General features: G+C 38.8%; 1 protein-coding gene across 1 annotated transcript in view; it reads left to right on the forward strand.

The window, feature by feature from the left end:
• The window catches only part of LOC106581696 (nck-associated protein 5), a 157,725-nt gene that overhangs the window by 50,109 nt on the left and 88,688 nt on the right, over nucleotides 1-18,928 (forward strand). Inside the window, exon 3 of the mRNA XM_014163934.3 lies at nucleotides 17,425-17,515. Coding sequence (XP_014019409.2) covers nucleotides 17,425-17,515 — 91 coding nt within the window. The remainder of the gene's footprint in view (nucleotides 1-17,424; nucleotides 17,516-18,928) is intronic.

Consider the following 18,928-nt stretch of genomic DNA (forward strand, 5'->3'; position numbering starts at 1 on the left):
GGATGATCGCCGCATGTGTATTTCCCACTGGAGGAGGTGTTATGGTGTGGGGGTGCTTTGCTGGTGACACTGTCTGTGATTTATTTAGAAATCAAGGCACACTTAACCAGCATGGCTATCACAGCATTCTGCAGCGATACGCCATCCCATCTGGTTTGCACTTGGTGGGACTATCATTTGTTTTTCAACAGGACAATGACCCAAAAAACACCTCCAGGCTGTGTAAGGACTATTTGACCAATAAGGAGAGTGATGGAGTGTTGCATCAGATGACCTGGCCTCCGCAATCCCCAAACTTCAACGAAGTTGAGATGGTTTGGGATGAGTCGGACCGCAGAGTGAAGGAAAAGCAGCCAACAGTGCTCAGCATATGTGGGAACTCCTTCAAGACTGTTGGAAAAGAATACCAGGTGAAGCTGGTTGAGAGAATGCCAAGACTGTGCAAAGCTGTCATTAATGCAAAAGGTGTCTATTTGAAGAATCTCAAATATAAAATATATTTTAATTTGTTTAACACTTTTTTGGTTACTACGTGATTCCATATGTGTTAATTCATAGTTTTGATGTCTTCACTATTATTCCACAATGTAGAAAATACTAAAAATGAAGAAAAACCCTTGAATGAGCAGGTGTTCTAAAACTTTTGACCAGTAGTGTACATTTGAGTTAAAAGTGAACTTGTTCTTCAGTTGTTAAGCGGCATAAAAAAGAAAGTAAGTTATTGAAGACAATTAATATAATAATTCACAAGGTAGTAGATATATAATTATGTTATTATAACCCGAAAAAAGGTCCGCTTTTTGTTAGAGTTCCTTGTTAATTGGGTCCTAACTCCTCTGGTTTGAGGGCAGAGATAGCTGTAGCGGTAATGCTATTTAAAAAAAAAATAATTATCTGACATTTTACAACTATGAACAGGAATAAACCCAGTTTAACAGGCACACAAAGGATTGTTCCCCCGCAAAAGTAAATGAGGTGTTGGCCTACAGAAAGTTTGTGGTTTGGTCTAATCGAGGCAGATCCGAACAACTAAACTGCAAACAACTTTACAGACCTTAAGATACATTTTACAAAAACAGCTAAGTCTGTCAAAATAATATCTTTAATCATCAAATTAGAAGGTAATCTCACCACTCATTAGATAATGGCTAAAACAAATACTAACTATTACCATCAATAGGCCAACTTTTTCTGTGGAAAAGAGTAAATGGAATAAGATGGTAGTGAAACTTTTAATAGAAGTGAGACTATTCTTAATCTCTGAATAAGGATCCAATATTTCCCAAAAAGTGTCCTTCACAGTGTTCAAGTAATCGAGAAAACTGTAAGTGCTTACATAACCATTAGACTTTTCCAATTTAATGAGGGGAATCAGTGTCTGTTGTGTGGGTGGCACAGAACCCACCATCGACAATGTGCCCTTTAAGGTGAAGAACTTAAACTTCTGTGATTTAATGTTATCCATGCATTTTTTAAGGTGGAATTCCCTCATGAGCTACTGCCCATGTGTGTAAGTGATCTTATGACTTCACAATAGATGCATTATGTGAAAGCCAGGGCAGACAGAGTTCACCAAAAGGCCAACAATGAAAGCACAGTTAAAGCACCGTGTGACCAGGCTGTGTTTTTGGATCTTGGTCAAAATAAGGCAATAAGAGGTCACCACGAGGACGACCTGCGTGACCCCAACTCATGAAGAAACAAGTACCTGATTGTTTTCCTGTCTCTAAGATGATTTGTAGCTGTCATGTTTTGATGCTGTCACAATTAGAGGCACATATAACAGTAATGGAGTAAAACATTTTAATAATAATTGAACAGGGTGCTGTACTAGGACCATGCAAGCCAGGTATGTTACTACCTGCCTCCTATCCTATATGTGTGACAGTAGGCCAGCTATATGTCTGTGTGAATGTGTTTGTGCTTTTACATGTGTACATTGTCTGTCTGGCAGTCCCCCAATCCCTTTGCCTTCCGTCTACCTGCGTGCCTGCCTGTCTGCCTGTCTGAACTGTCCATCTGCCTGGAAAGATGACATGTCATATAGCCTAGTTTCATGTACTCAATGAAAACAAAGCAATTGTTGTAATGATAACTGTGATTAGGTGGTATCTTAGCAACATTTCTATAGTGTGTCATGCATGCTTGTTAAAAGCAGTGAGCAGTTCTGATATTTTTTAACTGTAAGAAATGTAAGTCCTGTATGAGGAAAATAATAACATAGTTAGGGTAAGAGGACGACGACCCATTTTTTCCAAATGCCCACTCATACACACAAAATGCTAACTCACTCCCAGATACAATATGGATCTGAGGAATCTGTGCACCATGTTTGTAGCGTTATTTAGAGGGAACAACAACGTCCCTGAAATTGGATTGGAAAAACAGCATGGGGTGAGTGGTTGACTGTGTGTGAGAAGAAGAGTCAAAAGCAAGGTTTTAGTTATGTTAAAGATAAACAATAGTTTGGTTTAAGAGCATGCCATTTTATATGAATTGCAATGTATGAAGTGAGATGGAGCTGAAATGTAATGAGACGGCGATATAATGAATGAGACATTGCTTTGATGTTCTGAGGATCATACTATATGTGTTTGAATAACGGGGCTGAGATGTAGTGAGACAAAGCTGTGATAAATGCATCATTAGAAGAAAGGACAATTATTGAAATAATACATCTTCAAATATAAGAAACTGGAACACAAAAGTAGTAAAAAGTCCAAAGTTGGGTTGGCATGGTAGGGATAAAAACACAGCAAACAGAGGACATAGAAGGCACGGTATGTGGGGGAAGTATGGTTGTGATGGAAGATGAGGTGTGCGTTTCTGTGATTGGAAAAGTGTGGTGAGTTAAGTGAGTGAAAAAGGAAAATGGTTGCACATTTCGGAACCCGTGTGTCTGCAAGCAGGAGTTGTGAAAGAGAGAGTTTCAATTTTGTGCAGATATGGGATATACATTTTAAAATAAATTACAAATATAGTCTATTTATTTATTGTCCTATCACGATGGAACGGTCCCCAACCCAATACCCTAAACACCGAACCTGAGTGACCCACACACTAAGGAGAAGTCCTTCACTGCTTTATAGGCCCACTGCAAGTATCCTATAGGCAACCAAGACAGAAAGATAAACTCGGTCAGAGACCCACTAAAGCAGCACTGTCCCCTCAAGAGTTTGAGTTTGCCTGGCAAGGTTGGTTCATCAAAGACAAAGCCCCCAGGTGGGTGAGCATAATATTCAAGGATTTTCTCAAAGCTGCTAATGAGAACCTTGACAACCTTTTACTTAGGTGGTGGGAATTCCAGTGGAGACCCCAACCCAGGTAGTGGCAGTGCTGGCAACACTAGCTGCAGTAACCCATGGGGAGAGGGTCAAACTCGGACAATCAGAGAGGGAGCAAATTATTGTGGCCCGGTCAGAACAAAATAATCAAAAGGTTTGATTGCCCAGAGATGCTTGGGAAAATGGTCACAACGGGGGACCAGCGTGTGTGTGTTTCAGGGGAAAGGGGTGTATCTGCGTTCCTTCAGCTAGGACTTGACATTGGTTAAGCAAATCTCCCCATTCTTGCTCAATTTTGCATGCCTTCTCAAACATCTACATCTGTATATGCATTCGCGCATCAAGTATTCTCTTGAGTTGGCCTCGGGGATGGAACAACTGTTGAACATCTGAGCTTGTGGTTGTTTGTGGGGGAACAGTGGGGAAACAGTGGGGAGAGTGTGTGTATGTATCCCACATCTGTTGCTAAGGAGTAATGATGTTAGGGAAAGTATAGGATGAATTCCAATAACTGCTTCACAAAATATGAATTGCTTGCCAAACAATGTTATTTTTGTAATGCCAGTCCTAATTATAGATAACAATCCTTCATATGAAGTGCCTACATTATTACGCATATTATTAGTTAATTGTGGAAATGTTTTATTATTATTACCTTTATTTAACTAGGCAAGTCAGTTAAGAACAAATTCTTATTTTCAATGACAGCCTAGGAACAGTGGGTTAACTGCCTTGTTCAGGGGCAGAACGACATATTTTTATCTTGTCAGCTTGAAGATTCAATCTTGTAACCTTTCAGTTACTAGTCCAACACTCTAACCACTAGGCTACCTGTCGCCCCAACAAATGAATTAAGATGTGCAATATATATATAGCATTTCCAACGCCCTCACCACGATTGTACTGTATTTAAAAAAAAAAAATATAATAATAATATATATTTATAAAAAAAAAAAAATGTATAACAGTATACAGTAGAATCGTGGTGAGGGCAGTAGAAATGCTTTTGGGTGTTAATCTGCTTCTGTTCTGTAGGTGGCACTGTGTGCTCTTTTTAAAGGATGGGTCTCAATCTCTCAAAGGCCCAAGGACAGGGGTGGTCTGCCAGTCACTAGGATGACAACCCAACTTGGGATGGGGGAAGGTTTTAGTGGGTGGAATAGTGGAGAACAATTGGAGGTTTACTCAGTAGCAGTGTGAACATCATGATACAGCTGTATGGACACTCAATCATCATGGTACTTTTTTATTTTTATTAACAAACATATATTATGATAAATATAATTGAAACTTGTATCTCATTATGGTAAATGGAGAATAAGTGTAGCCAGTTATAATTGTAATGGCTTAGCAGATAATAAGAAAAGACGATCAGTATTTACCTGGCTAAAAGAGAAGGAATAAAATATCTATTGTTTACAGTATACTCATTCAACAATTTTAGATGAAGTTGTATGGAAAAAGGACTGGGAGGGTGATATACAATTCTCCCATGGGCAAAGAAACTCAAAAGGTGTGATGCTATTACTTAACAATAATCTGTGCAAATTCTCCAAACAGATCGACAAGGTAGATTGGATCTTTTGAATATGTTATTAGACCATGGCTCATTAACCGGTACGGTCCAAATAAAGATGCTCCATGCTTCTTTGAAAAAATATATAATAACTTATTAAGCCTACAAGCAATACAAGACTCAACTATTATGGTGGGAGATTATAATACAGTTTTAAATACCTCAATGGGTGGTAAAAGAAATCACATTACAAACTACAGTATCACCCTCATGCATTTAAGGAAATCACGAATATCATGGATATATTGGAACTAGTGGATATATGGAGGCTTAAATATCCTGACCTAGTGAGCTATACATGGCGTAGGCTCAGTCAAGCTGGTCATCTTAACTACTTTCTTATGTCATTCTTGCTGGCACCAAAAGTAAAAAAAAGTGTTGATAGGGGACTAAATGCGCTAGGACCATCAAATAATTGGCATATACATTACTCTGACAGAATTTCCATGTGGACGAGGATGTTGGAAATTGAATCAAAGCCTATTGGATGACAACTTGTTTTTAACCAGGACAGAAGCATTTATAACTGACTTTTTCCAACATGACATAGGTACAGCAGATCACCTTATTGTATGGGAGCTTTTATGTGTGCCTTTAGAGGCCAATGCAATACTCATCTTTAAAACAAAAGCAATTTAGGTCAAAATAATTCATATTAACAAAGGAAATAGAGAGACTAACAGTACAGATATCAATAGAAACTGTACCATAGAGGCACAGAATAAGTTATAGGAAAAACAAAAAGAATGGGAGGAACTTATTCAAGAAAGATCAAGTGTAATATATTTTAAAAAATTAAGTGAACTGGATGGAATATTGGAAAAAATGCACCAAATTCTTTTTAATCTTCAACATAGAAATGCTATCAAAAATAATTTACTATAACTTGTTACAAATGATGGAGCCACCCATGATTCACCAACCATATTTTGAAAGAGGAAGCAAAGTACTTTAAATATAGGTTTTCATTACAGTTTCCTCCATCTCCACTAACCAAAGTTAATTGTAAGGACTTTTTTTCTATTCATAATGTAAAATGAACAGCTGTACAGAAAGACTCATGTGAACACCAAATTACAGGTGAGGAACTTGATACAATTAAAACTCCAGGGCTGGATGGCATACCAGTGGAGGTATACCAAATCTTTTTTCATGTACTCAGAGGACCATTATTAAGTTTTAACCACTCCTATGAAAATGGTAGATTATCAGGTACTCAACAAGAAGGTCTGATTTAAAAAACATTTTATTGGAGGCTCCTTACACTTAGTGCATATAATTAAAAAGGTACTGTCCGATATTATTCATCCTAATCAGAAAGCTTTTTTACATGGATGATACCTTGGAGAGAATATAAGACAAGTAGTGGAAACACTAGAACACTATGAAAAATCTGGGAAACCAGGCTTAGTAGACAAAGCTGTCGTTGAAAAGGCTTTTGATGAAGTATGATTGGAATGTATATATAAATGCATGGAATATTTTCATTTTGGAGAATCTATTATACAATGGGTTAAAGTTATGTATAGTAACCCCCGCTCCAGCAGGTATATTTCACTGGTCATCACCAAAGCCAACACTTCCTTTGGACGCCTTTCCTTCCAGTTCTCTGCTGCCAATGACTGGAACGAATTGCAAAAATCACTGAAGCTGGATTCTTATATCTCCCTCTCTAACTTTAAGCATCAGCTGTCAGAGCAGCAAACTGATCACTGTATCTGTACACAGCCAATCTGTAAATATCACACCCAACTACCTCATCCCCATATTGTTACTTATCCTCTTGCTCTTTTGCACCCCAGTATCTCTACTTGCACATCATCATCTGCACATCTATCACTCTAGTGTTAATGCTAAATTGTAATTATTTCGCCTCTATGGCCTATTTATTGCCTTACCTCCCTACTCTTCCACATTTGCACACACTGTACATTGATTTTTCTATTGTGTTATTGACTACGTTTGTTTATGTGTAACTCTATGTTGTTGTTTTTGTCGCACTGCTTTGCTTTATCTTGGCCAGGTCGCAGTTGTAAATGAGAACTTGTTCTCAACTGGCCTACCTGGTTAAATAAAGGTGAAATAAAAAAAGTAAATAATGGCTACTTCTCAGAAAATATTGAACTGTCAAGAGGAGTAAAACAAGGTTGTCCACTATCGGCAAATCTATTTATTATGGCCATTGAAATGTTAGCTATTAAAATCAGAACAACAATTTCAAGGAGCTAGAAATCCAGGGCTTAAAAACAAAGGTGTTATTGTACGCTGATGGTAGATATTTTCTTTCAAATCCACAATTTGGATCCCTCCAAAGCCTCATAGAGGATCTAGATAATTGTTCTAAACTAATTACAACCAAATGGTGTGTACTATACTGTACTATATTACGTATTGGATCACCAAAAATACAACTTTTACATTACTGTGTAGTTTACCAATAAAATGGTCTGATGGTGAAGTGAACATACTTGGTATTCATATCCCAAAAGAAAAATATGATCTCACTACAATACATTTTAATACAAAGTTAGCAGAAATAGATCTTGCTACCAAGGAAAGGAAATTACCTGGCTATTTGTGGAAAAATCACCCTAATTTAACTCTTTAGTCATATCCCAGTTTATCTATTTGCTTATGGCCCTGCCAACACCTAATGACTTGTTTTTAAAATTATACTGAACAAAAATATAAATTCAACATGCAACAATTTCAATGATTTTACTGAGTTACTGTTCATATAAGGAAATAAGTCAATTGAAATAAATTCATTAGGCCCTAGTCTATGGATTTCCTATGACTGGGCAGGGGCACAGCCATGGGTGGGCCTGGGAGGGCATAGGCCCACACACTGGGGAGCCAGGCCCAGCCAATCGGAATGAGTTGTTCCTCACAAAAGGGCTTTATTTCAGACAGAAATACTACTCAGTTTAATCAGCTGTTCGGGTGACTGGTCTCAGATGATCCTGCAGCTGAAGAAGCCGGATGTGGAGGTCCTGGGGTGGAGTGGTTACACGTGGTCTGTGGTTGTGAGGTTGGTTGGACACACTGACAAATTCTGTAATATGACGTTGCAGGAGGTTTATGGTAGAGAAATTAACATTTGTGTATTTGGTGTACATTCCTGCAGTCAGCATGCTAATTGCACCTTGCCTCAAAACTTGAGACATCTGTGGCATTTTTTTGTGAGACATGACATTTACATTGTAGTCGCTTTTATCCAGAGCGACTTAGATACATCTTTGTACTTTTTACGGTACTGGTCCCCTGTGGTAATCGAACCTACAACCCTGGCGTTGCAAGTGCTATGCTCTACCAACTGAGCCACTGAGCCAAAACTGCACATTTTGAGACAGAACTGCCTTTTGTTGTCCCCAGCACAAGGTGCACCTGTGTAATGACCACACTGTTTAATGATATGCCACAACTGTCAGGTGGATGGATTATCTTGGCAAAGGAGAAATGCTCACTAACAGGGATGTAAACAAATTTGTGCACACATTTTTAGATAAATAAGCTTTTTGTGCATATGGAAAATATCTGTGATATTTTATTTCAGCTCATGAAAGATTGGACCAACACTTTGTTTACATGTTGCGTTTATATTTTTGTTCAGTGTATATGAGCAAAACTTATTCTATTTTATTTGGAATGGTAAGCCAGACAAAATTAAACTGGCCTATTTATATAATGAATATGAATTCGGAGGGCAGAAATGATTAAATATTAAAGCATTAGTGAAGACATCACAACTCACTAAAGGCTTCAGCCATACAAAAGCTATACTTAAATCCGAACTGGTTCTCTAGCAGATAAGTAAGAATGGCTCACCCCATGCTCAATAATGACCCTTTTCCCTTATTCAGATTACAACTTTTTACTTTCGGTTATTTGAAAATGAAATAATCTCCAAAATATAGCCATTTTTAAAACAAGCCATAGAAAATTGGTTGTAATTTCAGTTTAGTCCACCAGTAAAGATAAAACAAATATTACAATAAATATTATGGTTAAACTCAAATATACTAATTGATCAAATATACTATTATTTTTGGAAAAACTGTTTTAAAAATGGTATAATATTTGTAAATGAAATCATAAATAGGACGGGTGGAGTTATGTCAAACATGCAGCGAACAAAAATATATGGACATGTCTGCTCTATCCAAACGCAAGCGTGCTCTTTTTTATCTGAATGTAAAATACTTGTGCAGTTTGAAAGCGAGAATGAGCGACGCGTACAGCAGACAGTTATTTATTCAGCATTACTGCAAAAATGTAAGAGGCAAGTGGAAGGGGGTTAAGTAAGGAACTTATCTGTCTTCCCTGTGTTAAAGACTAAAATGGTTAAAGAAAATTGTGACAAATAAAAAAGTATACCAGTTTCAGTTAAGGACAAAAAAAATACAGATTTGCCATACAGATTGCTAAATAGTTGGGAAGAGATTTTCAACGTACCGATTCCATGGCACATGATTTATGAACTGATACACAAAACAACGCTGGATTCAAATCTTAGTTTTTCAATTTAAATTATTATACAAAATTCTTGCAACAAATAGAATGTTTTATATATCGGGGATACAACCAACCCGGCTCTGCAGAATTTGCTATGAAGAGACCCGAATCATTAGATAATTTATTTTGGTACTGTCCAAGCTTGTTTTTGGGCTCAGGTTCAGGAATGGCTGAAGAATTGCAACATTTACCTGGAGTTAACTCTACAAATAGCACTACTGGGTGATCTGAAAAGTCACAGTCAATCGATAAACATATTTGCTAAGAGTATTATTATATTATTTATCTTTAATTTTATAACCTACAAACTATGAGAATAGAAAGGTTCAGAACTTTTCTGAAACATCACAGCCCAGTTGAAAAATATATGGCAAATAGAAATCAAAACTGGATGGTCTTCAGAGACAGATGGGAGGGGTTGATGGTAGCAGAAGGACGGGACTAAAAACAAACAAAAGATAACTCGTAAAATATACTGTGTCTGTAAAATGTATATAGTATGTACTGTATAAGCTGGAAGTAGAAGCATAAGTGTTGTTGTCCAATAGTTTACCCCCTTTAGGGGAGGGGTGATAGGGTTCGGGAAAAATAAAGAAAAATATATTGTAAAAACGATATACAATACCAGTCAAAAGTTTGGACACAGCCCCTCATTCAAGGGTTTTTCTTTATTTTTACTATTTTCTACATTGTACAATATTAGTGAAGACATCAAAACTATGAAATAACACATATGGAATCATGTAGTAAACAAAAACGTTTTTATATTTTATATTTGAGATTCTTTGAAGTAGCCACACTGACTTGATGACAGTTTTGCACACTCTTGGCATTCTCTCAACCACCTTCACCTGGAATGCTTTTCCCATAGTCTTGAAGGAGTTTCCATGTATGCTGAGCACTTGTTGGCTTCTTTTCCTTCACTCTGCGGTCCAACTCATCCCAAACCATCTAAATTGGGTTGAGGTCAGGTGATTGTGGAGGCCAGGTCATCTGATGCAGCAATCCATCACAAATAGCCCTTACACAGCCTGGAGGTGTGTTGGGTCATTGTCTTGTTGAAAAAAAAATTATAGTCCCTCTAAGCACAAACCAGATGGGATGTACGCAGCTCTGTACGCAGCTGAATGCTGTGGTTACCATGCTGGTTAAGTGTGCCTTGAATTCTAAATAAATCACAGACAGTGTATCCAGCACCCAAACCATAACACCTCCTCCTCCATGCGTCACGGTGGGAACCACACATGCAGAGATCGTCCATTCACCTACTGTGTCTCACAAACACATGGCGGTTGGAACCAAAAATCTCAAATTTGGACTCATCAGATGAAAGGTCAGATTTCCACCGGTCTAATTTCCATTGCTCGTATTTCTTGGTGCAAGCAAGTTTATTTTTCTTATTGGTGTCCTTCAGTAGTGGCTTCTTTGGAGCAATTCGACCATGAAGGTCTGATTCACGCTGTCTCTGAACAGTTGATGTTGAGATGTGTATGTTAATTAAATTCTGTGAAGCATTTATTTGGGCTGCAATTTCTGAGGCTGGTAACTCTAATAAACTTAAACTCTGGGTCTTCCTTTCCTGTGGCGGTCCTCATGAGAGCCAGTTTCATCAAAGTGCTTGATGGTTTTTGCAACTACACTTGAAGAAACTTTCAAAGTTCTTGAAATGTTTCTGATTGACAGACCTTCATGTCTTAATGTAATGATGGACTGTCATTTCTCTTTGCTTATTTGAGCTGCTCTTGCCATAATATGGACTTGGACTTTTACCAAATAGGGCTATCTTCTGTATACCAGCCCTACCTTGTCACAACACAACTGATGGGCTCAAACACATTAAGAAGGAAAGAAATTCTGCAAATGAACTTTTAAGAAGGCACACCTGTTAATTGAAATGCATTCCAGGTGACTACCTCATGAAGCTGGTTGAGAGAATCCCAAGAGTGTGCAACGCTGTCATCAAGGCAAAGGTTGGCTACTTTGAAGCATCTCCAATATAAAATATATTTTGAATTGTTTAACACTTTTTTGGTTATTACATGATTCCATGTGTTATTTCATAGTTTTGCTGTTTCTTCACTATTATTCCACTATGTAGAAAATAGTAAAAATAAAGAAAACCCCTTGAATGAGGGGGTGTGTCCAAACTTTTGACTGGTACAGTATATTTCTAAAAAAAATTGTATGTGGGATTGGAAATAATGCAGGCAATTACACTGTGTCACGTCCTGACCAGTATAAGGGTTATTTGTTATTGTAGTTTGGTCAGGACGTGGCAGAGGGTATTTGTTTTATGTGGTTCGGGGTGGTGTTTTTGGTAGAAGGGTAATTGATTTATGTTTTCCGGGGTTTTTGGCCACTGTTCCTTGTTTATGTATTTCTCTGTTTAGTCTAGTTAGTTGTATTTCTATGTTTAGGTTAATGGGGAGTTGGACTCTCAATTGGAGGCAGGTGCTTTCTCATTGCCTCTGATTTAGAGTCCTATATATGGGTATGTGTTTGTTTCTTGTTTTGCTGAGTGTGAGCCTGACAAGACTGTGTTTGTTGTTCGTGAGTTTGTTTTGGTGTTCTTGTTATTTAAATAAATATACAAGATGAGCATCCACATTCCTGCTGCGTTTTGGTCCTCCATTCCAGACGACAACCGTGACACATTGATAGAAGCCACAATCTATTTGCAATATTAAAGCTGATCCACCACCTAAAAAAGCTGTGATAAATGGAAAAGCACTGAGATGGGGATATGAATGAGATATAGCTGAGATGTAGTACATTTACATTTTAGTCATTTAGCAGACGCTCTTATCCAGAGCGACTTACAGTAGTGAATACATGCATTTTTGTAATTTTTTTTGTACTGGCCCCCCGTGGGAATCAAACCCACAACCCTGGCGTTGCACACACCATGCTGGCATTGCAAACACCATGCTCTACCAACTGAGCCACAGGGAAGGCTAGTGAGACTGGTATGGAATACATTGAATGAAACAGTGATATCTGTGAATGAAACCGTGATGTGATACTTTGTGACACAAAGCACCAGGCTGGGTTCCCACCGTGAAGCATGGAGGAGGTGTTATGGTGTGGGTGCTGGTGACACTGTGATTTATTTAGAATTCAAGGCACACTTAACCAGCATGGTAACCACAGTATTCAGCTGCGATACGCCATCCCATCTGGTTTGCACTAGGTTAGCCCGAGTGTCAAGGTCAGTCAGTGTGACAAGTGAATGGAGAGCAGGGAAAGGGGGGATGGAGTGTCCAGTATGATGGTTAGCAATAAAATTGTTTTTGCAGATTCGGATAACTACCTATCAGTGTGGCGATCAACAGCCTTCCATTATATTTAACCACCTAAGGAAACAGAGATGTCAGACAGCCTGGAGCTGCAGCCTCTAAGAAGAGGCTGCTGCTCCCTCAGCAGGGTTGAGAAGAGGTTATGGCTAAACGTCATGGAAAGAAATCAATGAGGGAGAGCAATGTGAAAATTATTTTAGTAAAGTACATTATTATGTAAACCTTTGATGCAGCTCAGCAATTTCTATGCTTATGTAACCACAAACTGTCACACAGTGAATCCGTTGTTCTTAGTACTTTTCTCTAATAAATATAATGAATTAAATGTATCTTAGGATAAAGTACTGTGAAACTACAACTGTGTAGCATTGTTGCATTAATGAATTACGTTACTTTCATTTATTGTTTTATTTATTTCTATCCCCCATTTCTTTCTAGCTAAAATTCATGGAATTTGTAATTTCCTCCTAATCAAGCATACTGTTAGTGGCCTCACTCCTCCTTTTCATTTGCTGGGTGGGTTTCAGGTCAGTGACAGTGTTAATTTCCAATATCCAAGACTCTCTCTGAAAGTGTTGCCTGGCAAGACTGTCAAAGGCCTGGTCACAGTTAGCTGGGTTGGACTAATATCCGTGCCACATGCATCAAGCAGAGAAGGGTTGCTATGGAAATGACTGGGCAAAATGTCACTGAGTACGACGTTATGCGAAGCGCGGTCAGTGTCTCTCAAACATCCATCGCTCTAAGGGAAAGCAATTATAAACCAGTAAACAAGGATCTGCCAGTTTAATGAGGAGTAAGAGCGCACATGTCAGCTAGCATGATGGTTGTTTGCAAAGGTTACTAACTGATGGGCAAAGCATTCACCAGTAGAGAAATTTAAAGCATGGATACAATAGGCGACTGATGGCCCCTTTGTAGGCTACTTGTTGTTAGTTAGGAGGTTTTGATAATGTGGTTACACTATGCATTCATAATTGTTACATGATGGCTATGTCAGCTGTGAAATAGCTATGTCTTATGTGTCCCTTAGAATAAAGTATTACTTTCTTGTGTTGGTTGACACTATCCTGGGTGTCGATCTGAAGCGCATCCAATATCAGCCTCATGACTTGTGCTATTATGCATTTCTCCCTCTACTGATAAACTACAGGAATGTTTCTGCCATTGCAATCATTGGGCAGGCCGCCTAAGCCTTTCTTTGGGCCACCTAAGTCCAAACAGTGTAAAACATATACACTACCGTTCAAAAGTTTGTGGCCACTTAGAAATGTCCTTGTTTTCCAAGTAAACATACATGCAATAAGTTGCAAAATGAATAGGAAATATGGTCAAGACGTTGACAAGGTTATAAATATTGATTTTTAATTGAAATAATAATTGTGTCCTTCAAACTTTGCTTTAGTCAAATAATCCTCCAATTGCAGCGATTACAGCCTTGCAGGCCTTTGGCATTCTAGTTGTCAATTTGTTGAGGTAATCTGAAGAGATTTCACCCCATGCTTCCTGAAGCACCTCCCATGAGCATTTCTTACGTACCATACTGTCAAGCTGCTCCCACAACAGCTCAATAGGGTTGAGATCCGGTGACTGTGCTGGCCAGCTGACTGCTTCTTCCCTAAATAGTTCTTGTATTGTTTGGAGCTGTGCTTTGGGTCCTTGTTCTGTTGTAAGAGGAAATTGGCTTCAATTAAGCGCCATCCACAGGATATGGCATGGTGTTGCAAAATGGAGTGATAGCCTTCCTTCTTCAAAATCCCTTTTACCCAGTTCAAATCTCCCACTTTACTACCACCAATGCCCCCCCCCAGACCATCACATTGCCTCCATCATGCTTGACAGATGGCGTCAAGCACTCCTCCAGCATCTTTTCATTTTTTCTGCGTCTCACGAATGTTCTTCATTGTGATCCGAACACCTCAAACTTATATATGTCTGTCCATAACACTTTTTCCGAACTTCCTCTGTCCAGTGTCTGTGTTCTTTTGCCCATCTTAATCTTTTATTTTTATTGGCCAGTCTGAGATATGGCTTTTTCTTTGCAACTCTGCCTAGAAGGCCAGCATCCTGGAGTCGCCTCTTCACTGTTGACATTGAGACTGGTGTTTTGCGGGTACTATTTAATGAAGCTGCCAGTTGAGGACTTGTGAGGTGTCTGTTTCTCAAACTAGACACTCTAATGTACTTGTCCTCTTGCTTAGTTGTGCACCGGGGCCTCCCACTCCTCTTTCTATTCTGGTTAGAGACAGTTTGCGCTGTTCTGTGAAGGGAGTAGTATACAGCGTTGCACGAGATCTTCAGTTTCTTGGCAATTTCTCACATGGAATAGCCTTCATTTCTCAGAGCAAGAATAGACTGATGAGTTTCAGAAGAAAGTTCTTTGTTTCTGGACATTTTGAGCCTGTAATCGAACCCACAAATGCTGATGCTCCAGATACTCAAGTAGTCTAAAGAAGGACAGTTTTATTGCTTCTTTAATCAGAACAACAGTTTTCAGCTGTGCTAACATAATTGCAAAAGGGTTTTCTAAATGATCAATTAGCCTTTTAAAATGATAAACTTGGATTAGCTAAAACAATGTGCCATTGGAACACAGGAGTGATTGTTGCTGATAATGGGCCTCTGTACGCCTATTCCATACACTGTATTTATGATCAATTTTATGTTAATTTAATGGACAAAAAATGTGCTTTTCTTTAAAAAACAAGGACATTTCTAAGCGACCAACTTGATTGGTAGTGTAAATACAAATAAATTATATATATACAGTAGCAGTCAAAAGTTTGGACACACCTACTCATCAATAGTCTTTCTTTATTTTATTTATATTTTCTACATTGTAGAATAATAGTGAAGACATCAAAACTATGAAATAACACATATGGAATCATGTAGTAACCAAAAAAAGTGTTAAATAAATCAAAACATATTTGAGATTCTTCAAAGTAGACACCTTGATGACAGCTTCATAGTTTTGATGTCTTCACTATTATTGTACAATGTAGAAAACAGTAAAAATAAAGAAACACCCTTGAATGAGTAGATGTGTCCAAACTTTTGACTGGTACTGTATACATGTACATAGAAAAGATAAAATACCTATGTAAACTTAGTTGCCAGTTTCTCTAGTACCGGTCAGACCCACCTTTGCCTCCAGAACAGCCTTAGTTCTTTGTGGCATGGAAACGTTGCTCAATTGGTATCAACGGACCTAACGTGTGCCAGGAAAATGTTCCCCACACCCTTACACTACCTCTACCAGCCTGTAGTGTTGACACCAGGCAGGATGGGATCATGGACTCATGCTGCTTATGCCAAATCCTGACTCTGCCATCAGCATGACGCAAAAGGAACCGGTATTTGTCAGACCATGCAATGTTTTTCTACTCCTCAATATTCCAGTGTTGGTGCCCACTTGACCCATTTCTTCTTGTTTTCAGCTGATATGAGTGAAATCCGATGTGGTTTTCTGCTGTAATAGCCCATCTGTGACGAGGACCGCTGTGATTTCCGAGATGTCATACTGCACACCACAGTTGTAGTGTTCCGTTATTTGCCTGTTTGTGGCCCGGCTGTTAGCTTGCACGATTCTTTCCATTCTCCTTCGACCTCTTCGACCTCTCATTAACAAGCTGTTTTCGCCTACAGGACTTCCTCTGACTGGATGTTTTTGTTTGTTGCACCATTCTCGGTAAACCTTAGACACTGTTGTGCTTGAAAAGCCTAGGAGTTTTTTTTTCTTAAATACTGGAACCGGCGTGCCTGGCACTAATGATCATACCAAGTTAAAAATCATCTAGGACACTTGTTTGGCCCATTCTAACATTCAATCGAACACTAACTGAATGCATTGATACCTATCTGCCTGCTTCATAAAGCAAGCCGCAGCCACAGGGTGTTGTACCTAATAAACTGACCACTGAGTGTATTTTTCTCATCTTTGAGAACCAACAATCACCAAGCTAGATAGTCAGGGAGAATTGAAAATTCCAAAAACAATGAATTTAGCAGTATTGATTTTGTTATAATCTTTGAGTATGGATGTCATTTTAGTTTTTTGGCACTGGCCAGCTGGGCTAGTAGACTGCAATATTTTACTAGCCCTGGTCCAAAATATGTTCCATGAGATATTTGAAAAGACAACATTTCAGTAGTAGGCAGGCTAGTTTACCACATTTACAACTAGCCTTGTCTGAAAAGTACTAGCCACCGGCTAGCGGGCAGCTTAAGTCCATCCCTGTGTTTGAGCAGAAGAACACAGCATTAGCCATGGCAGAATTACATAAAATTCGTTTTAAAACTGCAAAATGTTCTCTCAGCTCCTTGGCACAATGTGTATAATTGCAGGAAATTAGCTTTAAATTGTAAAAATGTCTCTCAGCTCCATGGAGAAAATGTTAGAATGACAGAAAATTGGCCACAAAATTCAAAAATATCTCTAGACTGGCAAGATGGGGGGGGGGGGGGGGGGGGGGAGTAGAGAAATTCAGTCTCGTCGACGGGTCGATCGCTACCATTGCCACGCCCCCTGCCATGCTCACCACCTAATCCCCTTTTTGATCCAGAAATAGACCTGAACTAGCCTATTGTTCCCATATTGGAACCTGGGTTGGGTTCATTAGGCACCAAATAGAATGAAAACTGACTGAAATGGATGGACTAATCATTTTCTTTTGCATGCCCTGTTGTAAAACAGGCTTGTTTATTGTATGGTCTATGTTCTGATTGGTCCCAATGCTCTGTGTGCCTGCAGTATGGAGGAGACTGTGAGGAGCCTGCTACAGAACCAGGACACACTGGAGGGCCCCAGCGTGGATCCACTGGACCTTATGAAGGCCTACAAGGTAGAACATTGACCATATTTGTTCTTACTTGCTTTCTGTTAATTTTATTAAATAAACAAAATATTTTATTATGCAAGTATGCAACCCTTGATAAATCACCCTACAGGTTCCTTTATAAACAGTGTTAGATAAAAGGCTGTGAACAATCCATAAAAAATAAAATCATATTGTATTTTAAAGAATAACTTTCTGAAATGTCCAATCATTGGCAATCCCCTGAAATGTTGTACTGTATACAGTAGCATGGTGATGGGGCATCCAGAAGAGATAGAGGGAAGAGTGGCAACCCTTAGGTTAGATGCTATCAAATCTCCTGACAACTGTCATATAGCATCTTAGGCCAGTCATACATTCTGACACTAATGCAGCTACCACCAGGAGTAAGTACCACCACTGGTGGTATTTGAACCTTGGTCACCTGGCCCCAAGGCAAGTATGCTAACCACAGTCCCAAAGGAGTTAATAAGCTGGGGAGTGCTACCAACTGGTTCAAAAGGCCAGGTTCTTAAAATACAATGCAGTGACATTTTACCATGACATATGTATAAGATTAACCCAATGTGAGGTCTTCAGCAAATATTCAAGTACCTGTAACATATTCCTAATCAGGATTAATGGGAAGTGGTTCCATTATAGTGCGCAATTCTTATCCAGAGCAACTTACAGTACTGAATGCATACATTGTTATACTTTTTCATACGGGTCCCCTGTGGGAAACAAACCTACCACGCTGCCGGTGCAAGCACCATGCTCTACCAACTGAGCCACACAGGACTACACTGTATTTCATTACTACACTGCAAGTCATTATGAGCCAACTATGCTTGCCTGTAGGCCTTACTAATTGTCTAATGGATGGTTGCTTGGTTCTGAGAAAGTTGCAATGTGATGAACACTAAATCGAGATGAGGCCATGACGTTTTGTAGACTAGACGGCATACTATGCACCCACACCTCTATCTTTTCGATTAGTCCTCATGCAATTGATTGGTGTAGGTAGCGAGGGTAAAAGTGCTTGACATAAAAACCAACGAAGCGTATTACAAATGCAAATAAGCCTCATAATTCACAATGCATTTTTAAACAGCAGTTCACAAGACTTCATGGATTGATGCAAGGAAGGAGACTTTCATAAATGTTGATGTTTTTGTAACATCTTGGGTCCCATTTTTCATAATGTTAGAAAAATTGGGATTTATTATCTCTATGGTTCAATTAATAAATATTGGGGGGTCAACCAAAGACACCCATATGAGTTAAGGTGGAAAACCAGTTAAATGAGCAGCCAGAAAAATAAGAAGTAACCTAGTGGTGGCTATCAAACTAACTATAATTGTGAAGAGGCAGCTACAGAATATGAAATATAACATCAAACAAATCCTGTGATTGATTTTCTTGGAAGGAGTCAAAGTA

This window comes from Salmo salar, chromosome 21, assembly GCF_965601325.2.
Source record: "Salmo salar chromosome 21, fSalSal1, whole genome shotgun sequence".
NCBI classification, from domain to species: domain Eukaryota; kingdom Metazoa; phylum Chordata; class Actinopteri; order Salmoniformes; family Salmonidae; genus Salmo; species Salmo salar.